This window comes from Channa argus, chromosome 10 (genome assembly GCF_033026475.1).
Source record: "Channa argus isolate prfri chromosome 10, Channa argus male v1.0, whole genome shotgun sequence".
Lineage (NCBI taxonomy): Eukaryota > Metazoa > Chordata > Actinopteri > Anabantiformes > Channidae > Channa > Channa argus.
In genome coordinates this window covers 6,613,940-6,638,118 of record NC_090206.1, presented here as the reverse complement: position 1 = coordinate 6,638,118, position 24,179 = coordinate 6,613,940, and the positions used below count along the sequence as shown (strand labels likewise).

The 24,179-nt window shown below is 40.9% G+C and overlaps 2 protein-coding genes across 12 annotated transcripts in view; one reads left to right on the top strand and one right to left on the bottom strand.

Moving 5' to 3' along the window:
* Positions 1 to 249: 249 nt before the first annotated feature.
* LOC137134214 (LON peptidase N-terminal domain and RING finger protein 3-like) lies at positions 250 to 13,103 on the top strand. Its single transcript, XM_067518812.1, has 12 exons — positions 250 to 1,066; positions 4,297 to 4,415; positions 4,518 to 4,640; positions 4,984 to 5,100; positions 5,201 to 5,417; positions 5,505 to 5,589; positions 5,996 to 6,110; positions 6,283 to 6,404; positions 6,905 to 7,063; positions 7,166 to 7,328; positions 7,512 to 7,661; positions 8,085 to 13,103. Exons 1-12 carry the CDS (start codon positions 319 to 321, stop codon positions 8,241 to 8,243), a joined length of 2,277 nt encoding a protein of 758 aa, XP_067374913.1. The 5' UTR covers positions 250 to 318; the 3' UTR covers positions 8,244 to 13,103.
* Positions 13,104 to 16,850: 3,747 nt separating this feature from the next.
* zgc:66433 (uncharacterized protein LOC321250 homolog) overlaps positions 16,851 to 24,179 on the bottom strand; it is a 41,171-nt gene continuing 33,842 nt past the window's right edge. For all 11 annotated transcript variants that reach the window (XM_067518064.1, XM_067518066.1, XM_067518065.1 and 8 more), the window contains 7 exons: positions 23,605 to 24,115; positions 21,872 to 23,198; positions 21,578 to 21,693; positions 20,200 to 20,362; positions 19,974 to 20,092; positions 19,525 to 19,606; positions 16,851 to 18,558 (listed from right to left, as the gene is read on the bottom strand). In XM_067518064.1, coding sequence (XP_067374165.1) covers positions 18,053 to 18,558; positions 19,525 to 19,606; positions 19,974 to 20,092; positions 20,200 to 20,362; positions 21,578 to 21,693; positions 21,872 to 23,198; positions 23,605 to 24,115 — 2,824 coding nt within the window. In that variant the 3' untranslated portion in view covers positions 16,851 to 18,052. The remainder of the gene's footprint in view (positions 18,559 to 19,524; positions 19,607 to 19,973; positions 20,093 to 20,199; positions 20,363 to 21,577; positions 21,694 to 21,871; positions 23,199 to 23,604; positions 24,116 to 24,179) is intronic.

Genomic DNA, 24,179 nt, shown 5'->3' with positions numbered 1-24,179 from the left:
CGGGTGACCTCTGATGCCGCGCTGCGGTCCCGCACTGACCCGTCACTGTTTACTGGACTCTCGCATGCAGGTCAGACAGACTCCGGCCCCCTTCTCTCTTGCCCCGACACTGAAAACTGTTACATGGCAAAATGTTTTGTAACAGTTTTTCTACCATCGCCCAATGAGATCAGCGTGTCGCCATCACATGACACAACTTTTACATAACACTTTTTTCCCCCCCTCCCTTGCTCCATTGAGAATAATACCAGTAGTCTGTGGACCAGAGCATGAGCGAGCAGAGCGCACAGAGCTTCCCAGGAGAGGACTCCAACATGAATGGCAGTGGGGGTGTTGACCACATATGCTCCTCACAGAGGAGGGGATAGACTCCGCACAACCTGCTTGGGTATGGGCACAGAGACTGAGAGTATGCTGCAGCTCGCAGCGGAGGCTTTCCAGTCGAAAAACTTCGACTTGGCGGCGGACATTTACGAGTGCCAGTTAGCGGGTCTCGCGGATCCAGGGAGCCGGCAGGAGCTGATGGTAAAGCGCGCGGATGCTCTCGCCTTCGGGGGCAAATTCACTGAAGCTTTCGGTGTGTACCGCCAAGCGGCGCAGATAGAGAGGCTGAGACCTATTCACCTGTCCAGCCTCATAGAGTACCTGTCGAGTAGCATCATCCGGAGGCAGGAGGGGGCTGAGGGGGAGAGCGGCAGCCCGGCGACAGGGGAGACGGCGGCGCTGGCAGCTACACGCACCGGCTATGAAGACTTCTCGTGCCGGATATGTCTGAGCTTTCTGTTCGAGCCTGTGACTCTGCCGTGCGGACACTGCTTCTGTAAAAAGTGTCTGGAGAGGGAGAGGAAGGAGAAGGAGCGGCCGGTGGTGTGTAAGGAGTGCAGGGACAGTTCCTGGGTGGCCGACGTCCAGAGCTACCGGGTCAATGTGGTCCTCAGCAACCTGCTGGCCAAGTGGTTCCCGAGGCAGCAGCAGGCCGGCCGGCTGAGGCGGGAGGGCAACGGGCTGTACGCAGAGAAAAAGATGGAAGCTGCGCTGGAGAAGTACAACCAAGCCATACTGATAGGTAGGACACGAAAGTCCTTCCCGCTGTGTTATGTGCTACTTTGGGTTTCACAGAGTGTGTTTATGTCTAACGTCCTTCTAGCTGCTGTAAAAATGAAACTGTAACAGGGCTACAGCTTCTGCCAAATTAGGTTTTTCTGTTGCTGTAAAGTTGTTGTTACATGATAACAAGCCGGGAGACGCGTCATGGAACGAGAATGAATGAATACAGCCCAAGACTTTGTCATGAGAGTTTCATAAGAGTGTTACATGCTCGGTGTCACAGTGACACACTCCGCAGTAGCTAGTGGCTCTCTGCTGGCAGCTGAGCCCCATCCCCATGTGTTGGATAACAGGGTTATGGAGGCTGGGCCACTGGACCAAACATTGCGTAAGCACGTAAGCCGCCTCCCTCATCTGTCCCATTGTGTAACGTCAAACAATGATTCAGGCAAATGTAGGTGAAGGGTATTATTGCAGGTCACCACTGGGCACACTAGTGAACGCAGCAGTACCAGAGGTTTTGTGTGGGCAGAGGCTAGTGGGGTAAACTGTGAAGGATTTTTAGGTCCAAGTACCTGCGATGGGCACTAATGTAAACTCTTACACACAATTAGGATCCATAATTATAGCATAGAATAAAAGTTGACTCCTAAAAATATGTGCTGCTCTCTATTACTGATGTAATTCATTTATTTGAGTCACTCTGCTAATAAAGCACTGGAGTTTAACACTGGTGTGTAACAGACTGTGGCACTGAAGACATTCCTCTAACGCAGGCGGGAGGCTTTTATGACTGCGATTCGTGACCTCATTTGACTTTTCTTTGCTGTGCCGGAGCAGCTCAGTCACTTCGCAGGCTGATTGTGTAATTCTGCAGATACTTGAATCACTGACTTTAATCTTCTGAGACATACTGCAGAAATTGTTTCCTAGCTGATCAGCCAACAGCTGATAGAGGCATTGGTTCAAAGCTGCTGGTGGATTTATTACAACAATAACATGTCTGTGTAAGGTGGGGTCCTCCAGTGAAGCATTTTATCCCTCTGCTGCTGCTGCAGTGGAGCTGCTAAGGTGCAAACAGTTGTTGACTTTGTTAACTCTTTGAATAATAGACGGGAATTGTCCAGTGTTGTTTCCTGGTCTAAGTGTGTGTCATCCAAAGCGATTCAGCATCATAAACAATAATTAACAAACTTTGACATAATTGAACCATCAACCCTGGCTTTAAACTGCAGTGACTTGCAGAATCACCCTGTAGAGGATGTTAATCTTGATGGTGGTGGAAGGATGAAAGGCTGCCACATTAAGTGTGTCATCCTGACTCATTTTTCAGTTAGTTACTAAAGGCACCACACCACAACCTAATGGAGGACCTGCCTAACATGCGTTTGCACAAATTAGTGCATAAAATGAATCCCCAATAACTGAGAAAGTGGACTGCACGTTCAGCATCTTTAGTGTACGTTACCCTATTTATTTACTTTTAGAGGAACATATTTAATGCCCTTAAACAAGGTCCTGTCACTTCGTATGTGTGTCATTCAATCATTGCATTGTGTGCATTGCGTTGCACCTTACAAGCGGGGGCAAATATTTAGTCCCCACAGAGTTAACCTTTTGTTGTAGGGCAAACACATAACATAACACATAATTTTAGAGTTAATTATAGAGTTGAATCTAGGTTAAGATTAGAATGAAGGTTGTGTTTAGGCATGAGTTATGGTTAAAGTTGGGGCAAGCTTCCAGGGACTTAATGCAAGTCAGTTCAATGTCTTCAGAGTTATAATTAGCACCAATCTGTGTGTGTGTGTGTGTGTGCGTGTGCGTGTGCACATGGTAACAGAGCTGCTTTGTTCAACATAAGTTCATGCAGTAGGTATCCTGCACTAAACAATAGTTCTTCTGCCTTACTATTAAATGTTATTCTGACTGATACTGTCTGTGCATTTACTACCTGCAGGTTTTAAATTATATTATAAAAAAATAATCCCTGGTTTTGTTCACGGAAATTCTTTTCGTATGTGTGTGTTGTATTTCTGTTTCTATATAATTGAATGATTTACGACATGTGTTGGCACAGAAGTCAGTAACATATTTTTTTCTGATTCCCATAGGGCCAACTGTGATTTGCATGAATTTTTATAGTTATGAAAGCTGGAATGTGGGTGACCTTGATAGCGCTGCATGGTTTTGTAAGGCAGCACTTTTTATAACACGTTTTGTAACATGGAAACTGTTCCACTTTAAACATTCCTTCTGTCACATAACTTGAAATCTTATATCCCCACTGAAGACGTAAGGAAAAATCAAACTAGTGGGAAATTTGGGTTTGGGCTAAAAATGTTGGCTAAATAATTGATTAGCTTATTGACAGAGAACAAATTTATAAGCAATTTGAATAAATGTTTTGTTTTGTTATTTGTTGTGGCAACACATTCTTGGTTCCAGTGCTTCAAATGTGAGAATCAGCTGCTTTTCTCAGTTTTATACCATTTAAAACATCACTGCTTATTCTGATGAAAATTTTCCAATAATTAATTAAATTTTTTAGACTAATTTTTTAGACTAAACTAATAATGAGTATTTGCAGATACAACATTGGGTACAACAACAACCTTTTATTGCAACGTTTGATATTTATATATCATATAATTTTACACATATATAATTATAATCATATTATATTATTCATTATAAAAATTATAATTATATACTATTTTGTTTTATTCTTTTTTAAGGTCTGTGTCTAACATCATTTGTTTCTCATTTGATCAATTGTTTGTTTTTGGGCTCAATGTCCAAAAATCTTGCTTATTTAACAGACTTTGGCACTGAAAGATCTTCAGTTGCCATAGATATACAACGCAGAAAAGCAGTGAATCCTCACATTTGAGAAGCAAAAACCAGAGAATGTTGATATTGTAGCTTGAATGCGGATTAGGCATGGTAATCAGTAATAGTTGCCAATTAATTTTCTGCCTCATTCTTGATCGGTTTTAGTCATTTTTCTTGCAAAACATTCTCTGGTTTGAGCTTCTCAAATGTGAGGATTTTCTGCTCTACTTCTTCACGTCATTGTACAATAAATTGTTGTGATTTAAACGCATCACCACTGGCTCTATGAAGTTATCATTGACATTGTTTAGATGTTTTATTCCAAATGGGTTTACTGAAAGAATATTTGACTGATTACTTGATAATGAACCACCAGCAATCTGACTGTCTAACTGCTGCTCCTCTCTTCCTCAGCACCCATGGACCACATACTGTTCAGTAATCGCTCCCAGATCCACTCCAGCCTGAGACACTATGAAAAGGCGCTGAGAGACGCCGAGATGGCCTGCAGACTAATGCCTCACTGGTCCAAAGTATGGAAGACAAGCTGTGGCTTTATTTGTTCTGCATTACAGACACATATCTGCTAAACATCTAATGAAAGTAAAATGCAAAAATGTTCTCCCTCCCCGCAGGGTCATGTTCGTAAGGCCCAGGCCCTGGGGTCATTGGGGAGGTCAGAGGAGGCTCTGAGAGAGTACCTGGTCTGTCTGTCCATAGAGCCTGACTGTAAACTGGCTAAAACTGAAGCTCCCAAGGTAGATCCAGAGGTTTACATACATTTCTAATGTTTTTATTGAATCTGTCTCCCTCTGTTGTTCTTTACATGTTTGATACATGCCTGACATTACAGACATTAGGCACTTTGCACATTATCAAAAGAATAATGCTTACAGAGAGCACTTTACTGGGATTAGTGGTGTAATGATGGTGAAATATTCTGTGTTATCCAATGTGGGCTAGCCTGTAAAAAATATGATCCATATGATGCTTTCAGGATCCCAACCCAATGCTCTACCACTGAGCCACCAGCCCCCCTAGTATAAATGCATTATTGTAGGAAGCAGATAAATCATGTAATTGTTTGTTGTCTCCTCCCAGCTCCTCAGTGATCTCCTGGCTCCAGTTACAAATCAGGTCCCTGAACACATCTCAGACTACTCCAATATACTGTCTTCCAGACTGCACATCAAAAACAACATCAGTGCTCACCTCCAGGTAAGACATGCTCTGCCCCTGGTCTTTAGCTCAGTTTAAAATAAATCAAGACATGGAGGAAATACGGGTTTCATTTTCATTTTTACGTCCTTTCTCTTAGAATTTTAGTCCAAGGTTGGTGTCTTCACCATTCAGTCTTCACTCTACTGATTCAGTACCTGGGAGGTCAGAGGGCAGTGAAGTCAAAGGTCAGGGAAAGGCAGAGATCCAGAGGCTGGACCGCTGTTTTCACCTTAAACGGAAACGACAGAGCACAGAGGAGGATGTGGAGGAAGGGGGGGAGAAGAGTGGCAACAATCCCAAGAGATCGAAATCTGGTGAGCTTTTGCTAACTGTGCAAAAACAAATACTTAACTGTTAGCATTATTTTGTGTTACTTATTTTTTTCTGATAATCTCACCTAGAGCCATCAGCAGTGACTGATTCATTGAGGTCTATGGTTGGTGACGTCTTGGACCCAACAGATCTGGAGTGTTCTCTTTGTATGAGGTGAGATGTGCTTTACAGCTCAATTTAGCCCTGACAGTTCATACACAATAAATCCATTAGTAGTTGTGTAGAAGGGCCAAGTTGCCGATGTAGTGAAATGAAGTCATACATAGTAGCTTCTAATAAAGTCTGCAAGAACTGAAAAAATGAACCATGTACTAGCTTATTTCAAGTTTTCGAGGTTATCAAAGTCACATATCAAAGTCATCTTCTGCTGGGGGACTATGCTCCGTTGTCGTCCTATGACATGATTGTATTTGGCTGTGGAAAAGGCATGTTAGGACTTTTGCCAATATGGCTGCAGGCCATATGTTATTAGACGTTTTTTATAATCATACAAATGAAGATGAGCCGCATATATCATCTTATGTAACTAGTTTAACAGTGTTTGTCTGTGTGTTTCCAGACTGTTCTATGAGCCTGTGACAACACCGTGTGGTCACACATTCTGTCTTCAGTGTCTGGAGAGGTGTCTGGACCACAACCCAAAGTGTCCACTCTGCAAAGAAGAGCTGTCTGAGGTACATGGTGTAATATTCCCCTGCAGTGTAATAACATGTGATACCCTCTAAGATATGATAATGTCATGTTACAAACATATAACAGTCATATAACATATGATCCTAACTGATGAGCGTGTGAGCCATGTTCTGCTACTGTTAACATATATGTCTAACACTGTCTCCTCTACAGTATCTGGTCCAGAGGCAGTACTGTAAAACAATATTAATGGAGAAACTGATATCTAAGTATCTTCCCTCTGAGCTCATGGAAAGAGAAAAAGTCCAGCTGGAGGAAATGGCTGAGCTCTCCAAGTGAGTTTGTTTCCTCACTGCTCTTCCCCAACTTTCTTATTAGCAGCTCTTACTTGTTTTTTTTTATGCTGCACTTTATCTGTTTTCTCTCATTAAATTGTATCCCCTCAAACATTTTATGGACTGTGACTAATATAACACTCAGTGCGTGAATGTCCTCTGTTGTTTGGCCTACTCACCTAGAGTAGATTACTACTTTGAGATACAGACTTTGTACGTCACGTCAGGCATCAAGTATCACTTTCTTGCAGGCTGACGCAAACTCGTGTCTCCAATAAATAACAGCTCCTTAACTGGAAGAAACTGATTCACTCGTAGAGTAGCCAGTGTTCTTTTGGCAACTTGTCCAAAGGGTTGAGGCAGATATGGAATTGTAGTTATGAAAATGTCCTTCTTGGGACATATTATGCCCTACTCATTTGTGTTTCCTTGAAACTTGTTTATGTGCCTCTGCTGTTCACAACTTTAAACAGATATGAATTCTCTCTTACTCTCCTTAGTCTTAACAAGAATGTGCCTATATTCGTTTGCACCATGGCCTTCCCCACTGTGCCATGTCCTCTCCATGTCTTTGAGCCCTGCTACAGACTGATGATTCGCCGGTGCATTGAGACGGGTACCAACTGCTTTGGCATGTGTCTGGGAGACAACCTCAAAGGGTCAGTGCTCGGATCGTAACCGTGTGCACTTGGTTTTGTGTTTAATTTGTGTCCGTCAAAGAATGTATCCAGGAAGTGTGATATTGTGTCTCCTGTCTTTAGGTTTGCCGACTACGGCTGCTTGTTGGAGATACGGGATGTTAAGTTCTTTTCCGACGGCCGCTCGGTTGTGGACACCATTGGCAGACGGAGGTTTAAAGTGATTCAGCACAGCCAGAGGGATGGATACAATACAGCTGATATAGAATACCTCGAGGATGTTAAGGTATTATAGACTCGGAAAGATAAAAAGAAAGTACAGGAGGGAGGACGGAACAGATGCAACAAATATGATGAAATGTAGCAGAGGTGTAGAGTTGTCCAGGGAAGGAGAGAGAAATAGAATAACTGCAATAAATCAAGCTTTAGCAGAAGATATTATAACTCAAATGTCTATGTGGGTCTGTAGGTGGAGGGTGTAGCAGAGCGTGAGCTACAATCTCTGCATGATGCGGTCTATGACCAGGCCCTGGTCTGGGTCAACTCCCTGAAAGCTGAGCAGAAGGAGCGAATTGAAGGACACTTTGGACCCATGCCTGAAAAGGTCTCAGAACTTCAGGTACAATAGTCACAAAGACAAGCGTTACAAAATCACACATTTCTTTATATAGAATATGTAAATACTAAGTCTTCTTATCTCTGTAATGTCCACTACATTTATTTTTGGAAATATGCCATTCAAAATACATAGAAAACATAATCTTTCAAATAAATTTTCATAATAAATTAATAATAAATTTAATATCAGTGCAAACTGACTGAAAAGTTGTATTGTAATCGAATCATTTTTTAACTTGGGTTTTATTACTACTTTTGTGCCAATTCTCACAATAGGTCAGGACCAAGTTTTTAAATAAACGATATCATTTTCACATCAGACAAGAAGTGTATAGTTTAAAACGACCCGACTTTTCCTTTCAAATTATTTATCTCTTTTTTTAAAACTCACTTACACAAAGTCTCACTTTCTGTCTCCCTTCAGGCGAGTCCTAATGGTCCGTCCTGGTGTTGGTGGTTACTAGCTGTTCTTCCATTAGAAGGTCGAGCCCAGCTGCCGTTCCTGGCCCTCACCTCTCTGAAAGATCGTCTCAGCGGCATCCGTAAGGTGCTGCTCTTCATGTCCCAGAGCAGACATCGATGACATGCTCGCCGCGAGAGCTCGGCCTACGTGGGAAATGCAGTAACCCACTCCCCCCCCCACCCCCCACTACATACACTCTGCCCTAAAGCAGCAGTTGACCTGTTGTACTTCCTTCTAATGCACAAAGAACTGACATTGAAATCAGTGTCGCTATCTCTTTCATCTCTACATCTACTGCAAGAATACATAATATACATCTGAATAAAAAGAAATCTTCCAAGATTCATGTCCTCTTCACACCATTCAGAAAACCAACAATGCCGACCTTTAGACTTAGACATTCAGACGGAAGGGAAATCAGATTTATTCCTGAATGTCATTCAAATTCACCAACAATCAGCAGGAAAAGTTGCTGGATTAATAGATCAACTAGCTAGATTTGAGTTTAAACAGGATCATCAGCTTCCGTCATAGCATTTAATGTTGTAACATTGCTAATGCGCACAAGCTCAGTAATTTCTCTTACCTAACAACTAGTGTACAACATAGGCTCTCAACTTCAGTCCCCAAGGACCCCTGCTCTTCTTATTTTCCAACAATCAACCATAATGCCATTCTAGATGAGGATGGAGTGGGGAAGACAAAGTGAACTGGTATCATCCAGCTTCTGACTGACTAAACACAACTAATCCAGGTGATCAGTGGGTGGGGCGGCGATAGGTGGAATACAAGCAGGATATGGGGTCCTTGGGTCCTTGAGATCCCCTGATGTACAGCAAAAAGCTCTTGTTCTCAAATGTCTTCATCTGTCTACGTTCCAGGGTTGCCTTTCAGACCCTCTCCGCTTCTGCTGGTCTCCTCTTTCTTCCATAAACAAAAAAAAAGGACAGAAAGAAAGTTTGCATATAAATTTAGTAAATTGGTTCATTCTGAAAAGTACAGTAATCTTTCCAAAAAGCTACGCTGCTTGTCTGAACATAGCTTTTAAGCAAAGACGGCACAGTGGTAGTGTCCTCATACTGAATGTCTTTAAATGTCCAAATTTTAAACCATGAATTTACCTTTAGTGGATAATGATGGTGAAACTGATTAGATGTGATACAGCAATTGAAACACTCATCTGGGAAATAAGTACAATCACTGATTGAAACCTCTGTAAATGGTTTGTATATGTATGCATTCAGTTAAACCTGTAATTACCGTAACTTTAACATCTTTAAAACAATTGCTTTTGACAACTTTCCTCCATTTCTGTCTGTGTCACGTTCAGCAGAATAACAGTGGACTGAACCTTTACATTGGTGTGCTTTAAAGCTCTTGTTTTCATTCTTCTTCTTTTTTTTTTCCAGTATTTATTTGTGTGATTATTTATGCATGTAGTGACATTGTTTACATTTCACAGAAAGAGATGCTAAGCTGCTCGCTTTCCAAAGACTTTTGAAAACTTAACATCTCACCCCAAACATCAGCAATAATTACCTGCTAAGTCTGGGGAAAAGCCCAAAGGTGTAAAGATCAAATACTAAAACACCAATTGCACAATCAAGGGGGGGTAACAACATGGAGCTCACTTAAACCTGCACACTACAAACTCTGGAAACTGGAGATAAGGGCAGGTTCTGTCCCAGACCACCTATTACTGGTGACCCAAATCTATGTATTAATTTATTGGCCTGTCATAATCTAAACTATGTTGACCTAAACTGGAGTTAGATTCCCCTGCATTCTCTCCTACGTGTATTGTTTTAGTATTTATTCTGATTTATTTTGCACTTCCACCTTCAGTAAGGGAATGAGAGAATGCAGACATGCCTCAGTGTATTTATTTTCTCCCTGGCAGGACTAAGATTACTGTAGGGTTTGGATCACAACATGATTAGGTTGAATCTAGTGATGGTTAAATTGGTTAAAAAGTCTATTTGCAGTTCTCCATTCATTTGAGTGGGATGTTAGTAAGTAAAGGCCAGTGCCTTCTACATAACTGGCTTACCTTACCCTTATGTGAAAAGTAGAAAAACATTATTCACCATAGTATAAATGGAAATAATAGAAACAATAGAAACAAATGTTAAGCATATTGAGGCCTTGCTGATGTCTGTGACATGACTGTTTTTATATGGCAAAGCTGAAAACAATGCAAGAGATTGTTGAGTTTTGCCTTCAAATTATTTTATTTTATCTACCTGTGTTTGATTTTACACATTTCTATGTCATTCAGGTTCTGTGTGTTTTCTTCACTTACTGGTGTATTTGTCACTTTATGTTATGTAAGTTTCAACAGGGAGCGTCATGTCAAATCTTCACAATTATTATTTGGTATCCGAAGGGCCAAAGCCATGCAATGCGGAAAAATGCAGAACTGATAAAGTGTAAAACCCCACTTTTATTTCCCCACAATAATTTATAGATATTGTAATAATGCATATGCAAGTGCTGACGAAAGAAAAAGAACTGGCTCCAACCGTCTGTGTGCCATGTAAGACAGTTCCAGTAACATTTGTGAAAACCACAACTTAGCCAGCTAAAACTGGGCAGGAAAGGGAAAAGCCATCAGTCAAATCCAAGCATATCACTTCGAAACACTTTAGCTTTAGTATTTTCTGATAGACCTGAAGAGTGTCGAATAAAGGGAAAATCCACCTGAAATTAAATCACATTAATTTGTGAAAATAAGTTATATCACAGATGAGCCAGTATTTTTATTATTTTTATTTTTTTTTTTTGAAAGGTTTTGGCTTAAAACTGATATTTGTGAATTCTTCATTTGTGGCAGCAATATTAGTGCCTTAAGTTAAACTTCTTCCATTTTCTCTTTGCTACAAGGGTAACGCAGTATGTCAAAACCCGGAGTTCTCAAATGTTAAAGATAATGATAAAGTTTGTTTGTAACAATAATTTAAAACCATGACTTCTAAAGGAAACTTTTTGTTAGTGTTCATTTTGAATGAATCTATTCATCCACTGTATCTGAAAGCATTGGATTTTATTACAATATATTGTAATAGTTCCCTGAACTCTGAAACTGCTATAGCTTAGAAGAGTCACACGCTGGATACAGCACACAACATTGTATTTAATTATCACTTTAATTTATGGCATAAAAATAATTCGAAATCAGTCAAAACAAAAATGTTTGTATCCTTATTTGCTTTCCATCTGAGGATGAAATGATACCAGTCTCATGTCTGTATGCATTAAATACAATGCTACCACCATCAGCCAGTTACTGTAGCTCAACATACAACCTCTATTGAAAACACAGCTTGCTGTTTTTTTACACTTTGATTTGTATATATTTAATTTCTATTTAATTATATATCTTTGATATTTAATTATATATCATGTGAATTTGTGAAACTTAAAGCTTTGTAACATAGTCCGGCTCGCTTCAGGTCACCTGCTGCTGGCTGCAGCTTCATATTTAAGGTACAGACATGAAAGTGAATCTTTGTAAGAATGCAGAGCAGTGCATTTGGATTAGACTTACTGGGTGTGGAAGAATAATTGGTGTCACATTTGTAATTCTGCAGATATCTTAGCAAAAACAGCCTCACCATAGTTCAGGATTTAATCATTTCTACTCAGATTTAATACATTTTTCTCACACTGACCAACATTTTTAATTTAACCCCCTTCGTTTGTTTGTTTGTTTGTTTGTTTAAGTGTAGGGGAATTTTTCAGCACCAATGAGACTCCATACATTGCGCCATTGCAGCTTATTTCAGAAGAGGAATTGCTCTGTAGCAAACATGCACATGTTGATAAGTATGGCCCAACTGGACTTTGATTACAGTGGCATTTGTCTTTATGTCAACTGTTGAATCCTTAAGGGTCAGGATGTGCTTAAGCTGCTTTTCCAGCTTGTTAGTACCATTGCTACATTCTGTAGCACGCCAGTCTCTTGATTACTGTGATCATGCTAAGAAACTGTCACTGACAGAAACATTTCCATTGTGCTTTTAATGTTGGGCTAACAGAGGATCCCAGAGTTGCCCACAAACACACTTCCTGTTAGCTGTAGGTATGTGTTTGAGTGACAGTGGACATTTTTGAGCTATGCAACAACAGTAGGACTGAGCTCTTTATTGCCTGTTGACATCCTGGCCTTTCCGAATTCAACCCTTGATAACACTTTAAAGAAGTGTAACTACCTCTAGTATCTTCCTCAAGCACTTCCACAAAGAGAGAAAGAGAAATTATGCTTCCTAATTTTCTTAATTCCTGTTATTGTTCGATCCTTGTTAAAAATGGAATTTCCGAGACAGAAAACATTGTTTATCATCAGTAAAAAGTGCACAATTCAAATCCATCTTTGTCAACGATTTGTATTTATGGTACGTGTTAACTGTCCCAAAAGCTGTACATTTAAGAGAGCGCTTCATTTATCTTCTGTGTCAATGAGGTTTTCAGTTTCCTGTTAAAGATAATCAGCAAAAAGTCATCAGATTTCCAGCACTGGTCTCTCGCTCTCTGTAAACGATATAACATCTGTGCTTCACTATCTATTGGGCAAAAAAATCTTTGTCTTAATAAATGCTTTGCACGGCAATCCTGAAAAGCATTTACATGAATTTATGTTCCTATATCGCCTGCTTTTTTTTTTTGTTTGTTTTAAAGGTTGTCCTGTAGAGCTCCATGGCCTCTAAATCTGGGTAAATTTGTACAAGATGAATGTATGTATGTCTTGACATCTCTCTGATGTTTTCTGTACACCTCTGTTTTTGATAGTAAACCTTTAGGATGCATTATGTTTGCAAAAGTTCAGTCTGAAGCTACAGCTTGTGAATAAAAGGGTTGTTTTCTCGATCCTGTAAGGGGGGTTTCAAACACACTGGACTTGACGTGAGTCTGTAGTCTCCTTTGTTTGCTCTTCGTTGTTCGTGCTCACTTTTTTGCAAAATGAATCAACATTTTCAGCAATATTTCTCCTTGTCTAGTTCTTTTCAAGGTAAAATTGATATTACTTAAAGGCTTAGATGTTAAAAGGTTACAAAAACAGACTGAATTAAACCATTTATGGTCCAATGTAGGGGCTTCAAAAGATTTCTAATGAAAAGTTTGACATTTTGGGAAACTATCGACCTTTACCAGACACTAGAAGAGACGAGTGTGACTCCTTCACCCAAAACTTGTTCTAAGCATTTTTGTTTAAAAGGTTTGTGAAACGTGCTCATTCGTTTTCTTTAGATGAGAACATTAATGTCCGTATGTAAAACATAAAGCTCCAGTTAGCAGTTACCAAGAGCAAAACAAACAAATTAATAAGTAAACAATACATGTAATGAACACTCCCACCTTCCAGAACACATAAGGCTCAATAAATAAAACATTTTTTCATTCATGCTCTGTTTATATTTTATGTTATGTTCTGTCCTCTCTACATGAGCCGACACACAAGTAGTTATCAATGTTTCACCTAACATTCAGCAAGAAAATTTAACATTTCAAATTATTCTTAAGGAACTGTAATTAATAATTAATGAATTTAATAACTGCACTTAATTTCTATTAGGCTAACTGCTAACTCGGGCACCGTGGCTATGTACCAAAAACAGTGCAAAGACATTATAAATAGATTTACTTTGTTACCTTTGGCCAGTTTTAAAATTTTTGTTAGCTTTATTCAGGAGTGACCTAAACCTTTTTCTATCTTCTCTGTTTATTGTATGATTTTAATAGATTTCTACCCATTTTCATTTGTGGTACTAATTCCTGACAGTTCTACGTGTATATTAACTGTTCTGTCAGCACAACAATGGGGCTGAACAGGTTCAATAATATAGTTGCAGAGAGGGAGAGGAGGAAAAAATGAGGGTAATGTTTCAACTTTAAGGGTTAAGTAAAATGAATGCAACACTGGCTTTTATGTTAACACGAATGGCAATGTGTACCAATGTGAGCAGAGTCACTGCATGTCAACAGTCCTGTTATATATCCATTAGGAAACAACTTACATAAAGTGGTTAGTCATTTGGTTTATTAGCTTAGCAGACAGTACAACGCTGAATCACAATCCAAAATAGTTCCTAGCCTAAACTATAGTCAATGCACGCAATGTGCACTACTACACATAAAACCAATCTGGGTCAAGTCCACCTCTGAATAGAGGGTGTTTGGGGAAAAGGCTGCAACCCACTGATAGACACAGATTCAAGCAGAGTAGCTGGAGGAGCAAAAGGAGGCTCTAAGATGGAGGGTGGTGAATACACAAGTGCGGTGAGCCAAGAAAAGACTGTGGACAAAACAACGAGACCGACAGTTATGATACTTCATGAAAGGGACAGTTTTATTTCCTCACATGCATAGAGTTTGTCTCCAATCAACAGGGCTGGTAAAAATAGTGAGCTGAATGTTCGAGATATTCAGAGAAAAGCCGGGAGCCTGTACAGACAGGAAGACAAACAGTTTATGCAACATGAATGTAGGTCAGTCAGGCAGAGTTAGAAACTTAAAACGCGACATGTAGAGCCAATGTACCAAACTAACTAGGAACAAGCAGTCTCCCCCCTTCCATCTTGGCTCGCTCGCTCTTTATCTGTTGCTCTTTAACAAAATTACAATGCAGATTGTTAAGTCTAACTCCCTGCAATCACACAATGGCTCCCAGAGGTTTGAAGGCCTGTTTGTGCCAACTCAAGTCTTTCCGATTATAGAGGGAGAAGCTTCAGTGTGACCAGCACAAAGCTGTAAATGTCATTATTGATCATGAATGGTGTCTAGGATCCGATTTTAGGCTCATTGAAGAACATAGATAAGACAGCTGGGTGACAAATCACTTTACAATCCTCCAGTAAATACTGAATCATGATGTTAACACAAATGTTCTGTGTTCAGGTGCCCGTTTCATATCCTGAACACAAATGTTTTTGATTTTAGAACATGTGTGTGACGTCAACACAAATGTTTTAAAATGTGTCAAAAAACTGTAAGGCGTTTTGCTATAAAACCCGTTTCAGTTAGCTTAGGATTAGTTCTAATAACTTAGAGAATAAAGAACGAATTTGTTGAGCAGGACATGTTGACTCCAATCTGAGGCAAACATGATGATATCCTCACTGATCTCCGGGCTGACAGGTTTCCCCTGCGAGTTTAAACCTGTAACTGCCGTCAGTGTTGTGTTCATTGACATTCCCTGGCACAGCGGTGACAGTAGCCTTTGTTGGGATCAAATGGTCAGCTATAATGTCACTGGAGACAATAACAATCCGACCTCACAGAGTGCAGGGTCAGCCCAGTACATACACAGAGCTTAGTGAGGCTGTGCAGCCTGGCCAAACCCAAATAAGAAAAACTGTGTCTGTTGTGCTGCCGGTTTGTATGCAGAGGTTCAGCCAATTTATTGATTCTCTTGAGTTTTACATTAACTACACCCTAAGACGTATTAACAACTGATGCTGAATGTCCAATCTAAATGTTCAGCGACAGAGGAGCTTCAAATTATGTCATGACAATTTCAATTAACAGATTGGATTCCGGGCAGAATTATTCGCTCTTTCAAAAGTTTCTGTGATCTCCTGTGGTGCCCTAAGTTGACATTAATACGCGTCCTCTTCTTGTCTTTTCACCTCTGTACTTGTGATTCCTGCCAAGTTGGTTGGTTATATAACCTGTAAATGAGAAGGTCAGCACCCAGCAGTCATCGCTATGGATACTTGGCACAGGCAAATACACATCGTACATCTTGGCCGGTCCAGTTTGGAGCTCCGTGTGTGTGTGTGATGGTGCGTGTATCAGAACTAGGGCAGCAGCAGCGTTACCTAACTTGCCCAGAAAAGACATCTGGAGAGTTTAAGCAGCCCTCTGATTACAGCCTGTTGAACACACACCCACACACACACACACACAGAGTACATGGAAGCACAAACATTTGGCTCAAATTCTGGCCTCACATGAAAAGAAACTCACACAAACACGTGTGCATATGCAGTGAGTATCACCGCTGGACTGTAAATGAGCAGTTTAAAGTGATTTGTGCAAGTTTTAAATGTCAGTGCAGCTTATTATAAAATGTGTTGGGAACAATACATTTACATTAGAATCATCAAAATTATGAAACTAATTTTAGGTTGATTAGTTTTATTATGAGGACGTTTAAAAGATTGGCAGTGGGTAGAGCAGAGCTAGTTTGCTAGGAGGCAAAGGAGGGGTCCTCGAGGACCAGAATTGAGAACCTCTATATACTCCGAACTAAAGGTGTGGTGTGTGAGAAAAATGGATGGTCTAATAAAAGTACTTACATGTTGGGAAAAAAAAAAATCAGTAATCTACGTGTGAACAATTTCTATTTAGATATTGCCCCAACTTTGAGTATCCAAACAGCCCCTGTTTTTGGAATTAGAACTGTGCCACATCATCTACAAAACAGGTTCTCAGCCAGTTCTCTCATATGGGACACTGGCATTCATCACTGCAGATTTTCCACTGTAAAAAAGTAGTTCTCACATTTTATGTATTATGTATTGATAATACAAAATACTGGCATCAGACAATACAATGAGTGTTTATACAGCTAAACTAAAAACCACTTCTTTGAAGACATGCATGCTGATCAGCATTAAAGGGATTTTTAAAATGGCCGAACTTCATCTTTTTATGCACTAGAATTTCCTTTATAGTCCTAATATAAAAAGGACATACACACAGGTGAGAGAAGAAAATGAAGATAAAGGGATTTCATTTGTTCTTTACTGCTCATTTTATGTACATAAATTCTCCAAAAGCAATAGAAAATAAAACAAAATGCATAAAACATATGAGAGATAAGATCAGCTGATACAAAGGAAACTTTCAGCTGTGAAACTCAAGTGGCTAATTATTTTTACCAATCTGCTTATTTACATCCTTAGTTTTTATTTGGAAAGGTTTCATTAACACACAACACACTGCCAACATGATGACGAAGTGAAACGCTTCTTAATTCCTGACTTTTTGGAGATGCTAGATTTGTGTGGGATGCTGTCAAAAATCCTGAAGTTGGTGTTCAAGATATCAAGAGAGAAGAGATTAAAAATTATTTATTTACACAAATAACCTGAAACATATTGGTCACACTCACTAACATCATTAGTTTAGTGTCTGTGGATCATGTTAAAAGAAATATATATATATTTGTATAAAGACACTGATCCACAGACCACAGCTCAAACAAAAGTGGATCAGCACATTTTTACCAAAGCTCATGACCAGCAGCGGTTAGTTCAGCACATTGTTCTCAAGCCTGCGTTGGATGTTGTCCCATTTTACACTCTGACCATGAAGATTCTGCACATTCCTCTAAATGTGAGCTTTTACCACTGCCTTAAAATAAACACACGCACACGCACACACACACACACACACACACACAAACAGCATCGTGTCTGCTCATTCTGAAGACAAAATAAATGAATCACCAAACCCAAGATTTATGCTCTTCCTTCTCTGAAAGAAGGATCCTCTTTATAAAATAACGACTCCTTTCTTTTTTTCCCTGAAATGTTCAGTGATTTCAGGTAGAATCTAACTTAAATAAAAATGACCTAATATAACCTACATGCATTTTCCCCTCATTCAGGCACCCTTTAAACTACAAACACTGTTAAAGAAAATATGGATCCACCTCACGTAAGCTGCAGTCCTACTCTGGCAATAACAATTCATAACTGTGCAACATAAAAAAATAAAGGGGTTAAACTGTGATTGGAGACTGTGATTAAAGAGTTTGTGCCAAAGCCTGAAGCCAGGATAATATGAAAACAACAATAAAACAACAGAAAACAACTCTTTGTGTGCAAATGCATTGTGGTTCATCCAGACTCTCAGCCCACTTTGACCCCAGATCTGACTCTCGTGGGCAATTGTTGAGCCAGCTTAGGCCATAATCTGGCCCATCACTGAACAATCTGGGGCATCTCGCTCCAGGCTTTGGCCTTCTTCTTGGCCAGGGCCATCCAGGGCGGCTCATCCTGTGGCAAAGCTGGAGGAGGCAGAGCTCGCTGGGAAGATGGAGTCTGCCCTGTAGCTCTTGACCCAGTACTTTCTAGGGTGGTCCTCGATGAAAAAGGAGGGGAGGTGACTGTCGTACTCGGAGAGTGTGCTGATTTGGGTAAAGGCAGGGAGGGGGTGGTTTTGGAGGCAGATGATGGGCTTGTGCAAGAGGGAGATTTCTGGGAAACTGGAACAGGAGTTGGTTGCGAAAGGGATCCTCGAGCTGGGCTAGGTTGGGGTGGAGGTTTGGCAGTTGTATGTAGAATCTGGGGTTTTGGCGGGATCGAGCAGGGCAGGGAAACAGACTTTGAAGGCTGTGGAGGCACTGGAGTGGGAGGTGAGAGAGCTCCTCTGGCATCCGTTTCTACAGATGCTACAGATGAGTGTTTGCTGATCTCCAACAGATTCACTGAAGGAAGGAAAGAAACACACAAACACACGTCACACAGAGAAAACTACAGATGCATATCCGGAAAACTGAAATCATGTGACTACTTTGTGGTGTGCATTGACAATAAGTGCCATGATTTTTGGATGACAACATAAATATATAAAGTCACAGACTTTGACACATTCCAAAAAAACTGATTAAATGCACAGAGCTTTAATGAATCCCAGTATATTCAGTAGCTAATCAAAGTATAAATTAGCATTAGTATTACGAACACAGTGGGACTCAATGGGCCTCCTTAGATCTTCAATGCATTTTCAATAGTTCTTTTTCTTTGAACAGTTTTTGCTGGGGGCCGAATGATGTTTTCCAGGCATAGTTTACCAAATATGGAGATTTTTGCTCATGTTATACAAAAAAACCCCATAAAATATGTTGCATAGACCTTTACTTTTCTACATGAATCATACTTCTGATTGTCATGTGTGATCAATATAAACTACCGCAGAACATGTGCAATCGTCTAAACCAATAAACTGTGAGGTGTTATGCTGAGTTTTGCACGAGTGCAGAGAATTGCATCTCCTAACCTCAACCTTGGACCCTAACAACCCGGGGGAGAGTGCTACACGAATCCAAAGTTTACTCGAGGATAACACATATGCATGCAATTCTTATTATAGCGAGTTTTTGTTGAGTCTGATGCAGAAGCAGATGTTGTCCAAATGAGGGCAGTGCTGCATCAGGCAAAATCACTACGCAGAGGACAAGTGTAGGTGCACAGGGGACAGAATTGTCTTGGATGGGCTCAGTAGGATTGAGGTCAGTCCAGTAATTCAGCATGTTAGGCAGAAAACAAATCAAGCACAATAAACTAATTCGTATGAAAACAGCACACTGCGGTAAACACGCATCCAGCGAATCATCCAAGCAGCAGTGAAGATATTACACATAAAGACGCCTCGTGTACGTTTCTGTTCTTACCTTTGCCGACAGATTCAGCTTTTTTGTTGCCTGCAGATGAGCTGATATATGTTGGCAGTGAACTCTTCCTCTCTGGTTCCTCCTGATGTCGGAGAGCAGTGCAGTTAGTCACACAGTTTATGTGGCAGTAAATGAGCGGTGATGTACCGTATGCAGCATGATGACAGGTTATCTATGTCATATTCATACTGGTCTTTACTGGAAAAATGGCCATGTGTATCTCTGGTATCACACTCAAATCTCAGCTACAGAACACCTACACACAGTGTCCTGGAATACTGTAACCGAAACCAAAAAAATCATTCCAGATGGAATTGGGACATTATGATGAACCATTTCAGTCTTAGACACCTACTGCTTTGTTCATTCTGACCTCACAGTTATAAAGAAATACAGGACCTGACCAAACACAGACACATGTACAGTATACACATGCACACGCAGGTCACCTTCTTGACTGTAATCTCATCCAGAGAGTTTTCTTTATAGATCTTCTGCTTCTGTTTGGCCACAGAGATCCAGCTGGGAGAATCAGATCCGGTTGAAACACCACGGCCTGCAGCATGTTCTGAATCAATAACACGGTACATGCAGTGTTAAACACCATGGGCTGAAGTTTTAGACTTGCTGTAAGTGAGGTGGTGTAAGGGAGGTGGCTTGTGTGTGTATTCACACCTGAGATACGCTTGGTTTTTGCTCCGCTGTCTCCGTGTAACTCTGGTTTTTTAGGGAGGGCAGGCTTGTTGCAGAGTGGCTGACTTACAAAGGGCTTAACACTGACTGGGTGTGGTGGTTCATCTTTACAGCTGGGTGGCTGAACTGGTGGCTCGACGGGAGACTGAAAAAGGGAACATTTAAGAAGAAATTGTTAAAACTCTGAGCATGCTCCATTTCCCGCCGCCTTCATCGACTCTGCGTTTCAGCCGTAAAGGACAACTTTAAAATGTTTGCTCTTATTCGGTTATAATATGGAAACTAAAATTTCAGTCTACATGTTACATCCCAGTCTTTTTCTTTATCTCCTGAGGAGTGTTTGGAAACTGACAGCCTCCAAAGGATGTGGTAGCTATTTCATACCAGCACATCCACACAGCCACATCCCCTTCTTCAGGCTATATTCAGCTGCAATGGGCCAAGGAAGTAGGTAGCAGGGTCCCGGATATAACTAATGTACTGGGAGTTGGCAACTGCTCAACTGGTGACATTCTCACTTTTAATTTTGATCAGACATGTCATAGTTACACTGCTCTATTAAGTACATTTAATTATGGCTACTTTGACTTTTACTCCACTACATCTTGGAGCAAATATCTCGACCTTTTACTCTACTACCCTTCTAATCAATGTTTTGTTATAATAATGTCACTTTACACAACTTTACTTTTTCCATTTCCTCCCCTCATGGTCTCATATAAAAGCTTTTTTTTTTTTTTTGATGTATTAACAGTACTCAAAGTGAGCTGGTATGCAGCAATTACGCTCTTGAACTGGGCGTTGCCTATCTCCTCTTCTTCTCACTCGATTCGATCTTTAAGTACTTTTAAATGTACTAAATGTACTTTTACTTTTAATACTTTAAGTAAAATATAAATCAAGTAATTACTTACTTTTACTTAAATAGAAATTTCAGTGGGTACGTTTACTGGAGTACACCAGTATATGTTTATTTGTACTTTTAGTAAAGTATAGATTTTGAGTACTTCATCCACTACTGTATAGTTGAGAGTACTTCGTGAGGTCCATCTGACCAGCAGATGATAATTTTTAAGATGCACTCATGATCACCCACAGCCACATGTTGTACTTCTGTTTTTTCAGATACGGGTTCCTGATACATTTGCAAATGTACAGTAGTGTGAGAAAGTATACTGCCCAGATCCCGGTGTACAAAGCTTGTAAAGGCTGTTCCCCAAAAGATTTGAGGCTTGAGTGATTGTTGGCAACATGGGGACTCGGAAAATCTAATCTGAAAAGTTTTTACTAAGCAAAAGGACCTTCACAAAATAAGATAAGGACAATTATAAAACATGAGAACCATCAAACCACCACAAACCTCAGTCATCACCTCCGTGTTTTCCTCCTCAGAGCTGAGGCGCTGCAGAGCTGATGTCTTTCTCAGACGAACTCCAAAAGGATTGTTGGCGTTTCCCTCTGCTATGACAGTCGTCTCTGTAAACAAGAGATGGAAACATTTGTCTGTGGTTGGACTTAATTTAAGCTCAACAGCCAGTTCACCTCATGTGACTAACTTTAAGTCGTATATTGGGCATCACACATACAATTAAACCCTAATCAAATTTAAACAAACTTTTCAGACTGAACTAAGGGCTGTGTTTAAAACTGTCACCTTCTGTGCTCGCAGCTGAAGTCTGAAGTTTAGCACAGCATGGAGACGTGGCTGCGTTGCTCTGTGGTTTGGCAGCTGTGCTCCCAGCATTCCTCTCTCTACCAGGGCTCAACGTTAGTTCAACCTTAGTCAAACTCACTGGATCTGTTTGAACAACTGGATCCTCCTTACTTGCAGCTTCCACCTCCTCACTTCGAGGCTCTGTGGTGGTAGAGGGTGAAGAGGAGACACAGGCAGGTGGGGAGGAAGGGGGAGTCAGACTTTTCGTCCTCTGCCAGGCAGGGCTGATGGTGAAGCGGACTTTACTCTGATCTGGACTGCAGGGTGGTGGTTCGACTGTTTCCTCCACAGAGTCAGGAGTTGTATCTTCCTCTCCGAAGTCTTTTACTTCCTCTACGCTGTCCACTGGGTCTTCTGTGAATTCTGGAGTTTGTTCTGCTGCTGCTGTGTGAGAGGGTGACTCAGATTCTTTGGGTTGCGCAGCCGTAGGAGACTGTTGGAAGAAAGGTTGGACTTTGTCTGAGCTGGGAGAGACTAGATTAATGTGGATAGTGGTAGTGCTCATCTTACTGGGAGTGATGTTTCCACTTTCTTGTGACTGAGTCTCAAAGTGGGACTCTGGAAGCAACAAAGACACAGGCCTGGAAGAAACCATAGCTTGTTCTGCTGCTTCAGTTTGATCGTTTTCTACTTGTTTCAAATCTAGACGAGACATTTCTACGCTTTCCTGCTTCAGATCTCGTTCAGTTTGAACTGAAACCTGCAGGTTTGTTTCCACGTCTTCCTCTCTTTGTTGCATGTGTTCAATCTCTACAACCTCCTCTTCGGCCTCTTCTCCGGAGTTGAGATCTGAATTTGCTTGGCACTCTTGCACTATGGTGAACTCCTCATCACTAAGTTCTGCAGGACTTTCAGCATCATCTGTGAGGTTCGTGGTGCACACAGTGTCATCTCCAACCACAACATCCACACCTTCATCTGCCTCCTGCAGTGGCAGGGAAATCTGTGCTTCTTCATCTGCAGTATCAGAAAACCTCTCCGTCATCTCTTCTGCGTCATCACTCTCTTCTTCTATGGCTTCTTCGGCCTCCTCCACTTTGTCCGTCTCTTCCTTCACCTCCACCTCCTGATCACCCTCCTCTGTCTTCTCCTGCCCTTCCTCTTCCACCCCTGGCTCCTTGTCCAGCTCTATCGCTTCTTCCTCTCCCTCACTCTGGTATTCTTCTTCTACTTCCTCTTCTGCCTGGATGTCAATTATTCTCAGCAAATTATTTTTTTCCTCAGGCTTGACCTCGTCTGCTTCCCCTTTCTCTCCTGCCTCCTCTTGCTAAAAGACAAAACCAAGAGGAAATTAAGAAGATGCATAGACAATAAGCCTCAGCCTCGTTTTCATGGAAATGTGGCACAAATAGGAAGTTGAGAAAACCGGACAACATACCGGATCACATAGATTCAGACAAGTATGCTTAGTTGTTTGAAATGCACTTTGTGGGATTTTGTTTTTATTGATGTGTCATTTCTGTGCCTAAACCTAATCAAACCTTAAGGATAACGATTGACATATGGGAATCTCTTTCTTACTGGGGGACACTTCAGTGAATGAAGCCGAAATATGAAACTAATAAATACCACTTAAAATACTCATTCTAACAAGCCTCGGAAAAAAGAGGTTTAAGATAAGAAAAGTCTTATTTTGTAATTTAGGAACGTACAACATTATCAAAAATACGTACACCATGTTGACTGAATCGTTCCACAACTACTTCTCCTTTCTTCTCTGTTTCTTCGTGTTCTTTCACCTCTTCTTCAGGAACAACTACTTCTTCTTGACAGGAAGGAGAAGCAACCTGCTCCTCTTCCTTTGTGGTTTGGCCCAACAATATGGTGCCTGAGGGCGCAGCCTGATAACCTAGCTCCTCATCCACCTCTGCCTCTCCTTCCTTCATGTCCTCTCCTTCTTCTACATCTGCTTCTTGTCTCTCCTTTTCCTTCACCTCCTCCACCGTCTCCATCAGGCCGACACTCTCAACCTCCATGCCTAGTGAGCATGGAGCCAAGGGAGTCTTCAAGGAGCTCAGAACCTCCTGTAAGAGGGAACTTTCATCTCCCCTGCTTTCCTGGACTCTGTCTTCTTCTTCACTCAGTGCAAACTCACTTGCAGCTCTGTTCTCCTCCGCTCCATTAGCAACGCATGCAGGGTCCAGCAAATACTCTCTCACACCAGCAGGGGGCTCTGGAGTGACTCTGGAAGCAGAAACCAAGAGTTCAGTTTGACAGGAAGAGAATACTAAAACAATTCATGCTGTGG